This window comes from Nansenia antarctica, assembly GCF_963989245.1.
Source record: "Nansenia antarctica genome assembly, chromosome: 7".
Taxonomy (NCBI): domain Eukaryota; kingdom Metazoa; phylum Chordata; class Actinopteri; order Argentiniformes; family Microstomatidae; genus Nansenia; species Nansenia antarctica.
In genome coordinates, this window is record NC_137677.1 from 46,532,426 (window position 1) to 46,538,047 (window position 5,622).

Sequence of the window (5,622 nt, forward strand, 5' to 3'; positions counted from 1 at the left end):
TGTTTCACTCCCATGTTTCACTCCCAGACACCAGAGAAAATCCAGTATAATTTAGCGTGTGGCCGGGCAAGGTCCGTTGTGGAACGCACTATACTATAGGCATGTTGAAGGGGAGATAGACAGCTCCGGAGGAATATAAAAAAAGACTGAAATACAATCATAAACATTCCCTTTAAATCTTGAATTAAACAAATTTTCTTGGCTGATAACAATATCGTTAATTTTATTACGAGCCACTTGCATGAATTACAGTAGGCAGTGCGGCTCACATGCCTGTAATAACTCTGCATACCAGTAGGTAATGTGCGTACGATCAATTCCACGGAAATTGATTCACGTTGAAATTGTATAAATCACTACGTTGACGTGGTTTTCTACGTACGACACGGGTAAGATCAAATTTGATCCAAAGTACTTTCTATAAATGAGGCACCTGGAGTTCATTTTGCAATATTTATAGCAACTTTAATACAATAAGTTTTTGACGGATTGTAAAAGCAATGTGGAGGATTCTATGAAGCAGCAGAAGTGTGTTCTGTGCGTTCAGACCATGGGGAAAGACATGGCAGAGTAGTTGAGCTCCGAGGTGATGAGCTCTCTGTAACGAGAATAGATGTCCTCCAGCTGTTGGTCCTCAGCCTGTGTGTCGTAGTTGTTGGTGTAGTAGATCCTCACCTGGAACACACGTACACAGTTTATAAACCACCCTGAACTGGTCACATTGTTACACATGCGTTTTATAAACCACACTGAGGTCAGTTTCACAAGTAGTACAAAACCATAATAAGAGAGTAACAATTGCAGGTCAATCTTCTGTGCGTAAACCAACGAAATGGGTTAAATTAACAACTCTGGTCTAGGAGAGAAGTGGCTCTGGATTGTCAAAAGAGATAAAGTACTACTTTAGGAAGCTGACTCCTGGGCTGGTTACATTAATACACATGCAGTGTATAAACCATGGCAGACGTTGCTCAATAAAACATATTCCAAACACATCAAATGTCCTCAGTTGTTTTAACCCACAGTGACATTCTGCAATGATTCAGATCACGTTTGAGTTTGCCTGTTTTTACATTAAAGGGGCAATCAGGGATTGGTACAACAAATGTTAGACTTTTAGATTAATTATATATAGCTATTGATTAAGAATATAACTTAACAAGCTTAACAGCTTATGATGGCATTCCTGGCTGGGTGTTCAGGGCGGGCGCTAGACCACTGACCCTGGTCTCGCCAGACTCATCAAAAATAAGCCTGGATTTTCCTTTAGCGACGTTGGTGGAATACCCCCCAGGTCAAGCTGCGGTCTGACCCACCTTGATGGTTCTGAGTATGGTCTTCTTGTCCAGGCGTTTCTGCAGCAGCTGGTCCAGGAAGCTGATGTCTAGGAAAGCCCAGACCTTGAGGTAGGTGAGCTTGGAGCACATCAGAACCAGCGCCAGCAGCTCCTCGTCCACCGACTCATGGCTGTTGTTCAGGTCCAGGGTCAGCTTCTGAAGGGTTAGGGTCACCACATCAAGGACACCACTACATTAAATACATTTCTAGGACCCCTAGGAGCCTGAACAGGAAAGGGACATCAGGGGAGGCTAGTGGAGGTAGAAATCGGGCTCATTGTAATGCATGGAACAAAATGAGGAATGGTATCAAACACCAGTCCTCATTCCATTCCATGAATTACAATGAATGGTATACAACCCATGTTCCTCATTACAATGAGCTCACATATTCAATAACACCCCTATAGCATTATCAACACTCCACTGCTGACTGCTACTGTGTATTGACAGAGCAGAGCATACCATATAGTACAATAAACATCCTCATTCAAATCAACATTCCATGGTGGGTGTAGTGGCGGCCATCTTGTGGTCATCATTTGGAAGTTTTATCTCACAGCCTTATTAACAACCAACTCAACTCAACTGACATCGGAATGTTCAGTAAAATGAGGCTTGCTATTAGTCCCGCCTCTGAATTAACTTCTCTCTGTGTTCTACACCTGCAGCAATAATGGTTACCCTAGCAACTATATATAACAATGCCTTGTCGGTTTGAGGGACCATGTCCATTCTAAGAATAATAATAATGCTTATAATTGTTTACATTTATAAAGCGCTTTTAAAATAAATAAATAAACAACAACAACAAAAGCAAAACAAATACATAAAACCTTGTCATAAAAGCAGCAATCAAAGTCTAACAAAGTCTAGCAGTATTATCATTATGAGTATTCTACTCATTCTATTTCTATGGAGCCCTTCCCAATCCCCTTACCTGTAGACAGTTGCTGTACCAGGGCACCAAGCTGCTCAGAGCTGGCTTAGCGCTCCAGTCCTGTTCGCTGAAGTAGCAGCTGGTGAGACTGAGTGACCTCAGAGGGATCTCTCTGAGCAGGATCCCACCCAGAGGGTCCAGGTTCAGGATCCGTTCCACAGAGATCTGGACCTGCATGTCTGGGCAGTGCCGGGCCAGGTGAGACCAGGAGTCGCCCCAGATCACCTGGACGTGCGGCTCGTGGATGTGGCAGCGCAAGGTGAAGGAGCGGAGGGAGCCGCCGCCGCAGAGGCTACGGCACGACACGGCCAGGCCGGCGAGGAGCTCGTTGGACAGACAGCTGTAGTCGAGGGTGAGGGTGGAGAGGCCCCGGAACCTGGCCAAAATCAAATCAAGGTTTTAAAGTATGTGTGTGTTTGCAGGCACATATGCACAGTTGCACACACACAAGTCAAAAAAGAGTAGCTAATAAACAAGAGTATGTAGGAGCCACTCAAACAAACACACACACACACACACACACACACACCCACACCCACACCCACACCCACACCCACACCCACACCCACTTGTTGATGACCTGTGTGAAGCCCGGACTAATGTACACCGCCAGCGGCCGTGAGAAGAAGTCCTCCAGGTTGAGGGTGGCGATCCCGGGCCTCCGACCCAGATGGACATGCTGCTGGGCAGCCGCCACCGCCTCCAGAACCTCCAGGCCCTGGGGCAGGTTGAGACATGCCCCTCGCAGGCTCAGGTGCCCCAGGTGAGAGCCCTCCCTCCGCAGGTAGAAGGTCAGGCTCCGGACCAAGGCGGTCCGGACGCTCCGGCACCAGACCGAATGGTCCAGCTCCATGTGGGGGATGGTGAGAGAGCGCAGGCGTCCGCCCGTCTTGCGGAGAGCAGCCAGGAACGTCCGCATGGTCTGCTGGAGGCGTCGTGACATAAGGGAGTTGAATGAGTGGGAGAAACGGACCTCCAGGTGTTCCAGATAGCGGCCGTAAACACTGGCGTAGCAGACGGCCGAATCCAGCTCGGAGCGGCCCCTCGTGGAGATGCGGCCGGAGAAACTGAAGGTCCGGGCCCTCCAGAGGGACGGGGAACGCATGGTGTGGCACCAGTGGCGGCAGACCAAGGTGGCCCGTGCCCGGTCCTTGTCCCTCAGACACCTGAACACCTGGCGAAGACACAAGTCCGGGAGATAAGCCCAGCCATATTTTGGCTCGTCCTCTTCTTCCACCTCCTCCAATGCTTCCTCTCCTTCCCCCTCTTCTTGGGCCTCCATCACTTCTCTTTCATTCTCTCCTATCTGCTGCTCCTCCTCCTCTTCATACTCCTGTTCGGGTTCCTCGGGGTAATCCATTTGTGATTAAATATCGCCTAGAACTAATCTTTAGTTGTCTATATCTACCTATGTGTCTCTGGGTTTAAGATGGACAACAGAGAAGAGTCCATTGATGGCCAGTGTGGAACCCTTGTACGACTTTGGCAATGACTGACTCAAAAACCATAGTTCTGGAACCTTGACGTGTTTTATTGTCATTGTCATTTATGACACCGTTGTTACGAGGTTTTGTGACATCACAGTAGGCCATTTGGCCTATTTAAATTCTATAATATTGCAACAGAATAGTGATGTATGTGTACATACAGTAAACTTACCATCACTGGTCACACCAGTGTATGCAGCATACATAAGTTAAAACCACCTAGACACCACAATACACTACCCATGTGCACAATATACACACAAGATACACAATCCACCACTGCTTAAACACAGTACACCAGTGGAGGCTGGTGGAGGTACACATTCGAGGACGGGCTCATTGTAATGTATGAAACGGAATGAGGAATGGTATCAAACACGTGTATGTGTTGCCTCCACCAGCCTCCCTTGCAGTATACTCCCACTACTCCCAAGCTGTGCATGGAGACGGAGGGGCATGTCGAGCCGTGACCTGGGTGAAGCCATCAGTGCCACTTGTACCTGTTGTTAGTCTGTCGTCTCTGCTGATGACTACTGACGAACACATCACACGTTCCATTTGCTGTGTTACTGAAGGGACTGTATCCCCCCCCTCTGTCACATGGCGGACCTGCGTGTTTCACACCGCACTTCACCATTATACTGAAAACCAAATGAATGGCAGCTTATGGAGGGATAGTTTAAACAGCAGGGCATTTGTCATCATCATACCGTGTTATCTGTGACTCTGCTGTCCCTCGTGTGTCACTGTGGAGTGTATCTGCTCCTGTCTGATACAGATAAACAGACACACACACTGACACACCCACACACAACCACATCCATCCGCTCCCCCCCCCCCACACACACACACACACACACAGGTTCAGATAAACAATAGGCTGTTTATGCCACTGGCCCAAGCTCATTTTAGTCCTGCCACACTCTGCCAGCCTGATGGATGTGAAGAAGTGTGTTTGTGTGTGTGTGTGTGTGTGTGTGTGTGTGTGTGTGTGTGTGTGTGTGTGCGCGCGTGCCTGTCAGCCTGTCTAGCCTGCTTGTCACTGCTTAGTCTCTCCTTTTAGACCTGAAGCATAGAGAAAGTATATTAATGTTCTCTCACCCTCACACGCGTTCTGTCTCTCAATCTCTCGCTCTCTCTCTCCCCTGACCAAGAGCCACAGCTCTGACATCGGTTTCAACTGCAACTCAACCACGATCTTCATACAGTTTATTTTTAGCTCGGAATATTTAAATTGAAATAAAGACCTGTTAAAATCTCCCTCACAGAGAGCCAGACCTACAGTATAAGTGTGTGTGTGTGTGTGTGTGTGTGTGTGTGTGCCTGCGTGCGTGCGTGTGGGCGTGTGTATGTGTATGCAATGCCTTCCCCCCCTGTAGTGCAATAATGAGCCAGATTCAGCAGACACAGCCTTGGCACAGTGGGACTCCTGTGGAACGTTAAACTGAGGAATCAGTGAAGGAGAAGGTGTGCTTACTGTACCCTCCCTCCGACTGGTAATGACTCATCAGTTAACATGACTGGCTTTAACAAGCTGCATGTTTTAATGAGGCCAGGATGATAGAGAGAACCATGGCGACAGTAGAGGTTGCCTCCACCAATCAAAGGGCACATTAAAGGAACCGTTCAGAGCAGCTGAGTTCCATTTTCCGACAGCGATGCCACGGCACTATAGGAATCTCCGAGACATAGTCTGTTGTGAAATGTATTAGGCCGCTCGGTATACCACCTGGCACAAACCACTGCCAGAAGCCTTGTTTCTGTATTCTTCTCCTCTCCTACAGAGTGTTGTGGAGTGTTAGTATTCTTCTCCATCCCGCCAGGCGTAGCCTCTGTGCAGTCAAGTGCCAATTATTAT

The 5,622-nt window shown here is 48.0% G+C and overlaps 1 protein-coding gene across 1 annotated transcript; it reads right to left on the reverse strand.

The window, feature by feature from the left end:
• Positions 1 to 543: 543 nt before the first annotated feature.
• Positions 544 to 3,637, reverse strand: LOC308162665 (F-box only protein 39-like; the record flags this gene model as incomplete). The annotated part of the gene is made up of 4 exons (XM_080536809.1): positions 544 to 675; positions 1,317 to 1,493; positions 2,278 to 2,653; positions 2,847 to 3,637. 4 exons carry the CDS (start codon positions 3,635 to 3,637, stop codon positions 544 to 546), a joined length of 1,476 nt encoding a protein of 491 aa, XP_080392935.1.
• Positions 3,638 to 5,622: the final 1,985 nt, after the last annotated feature.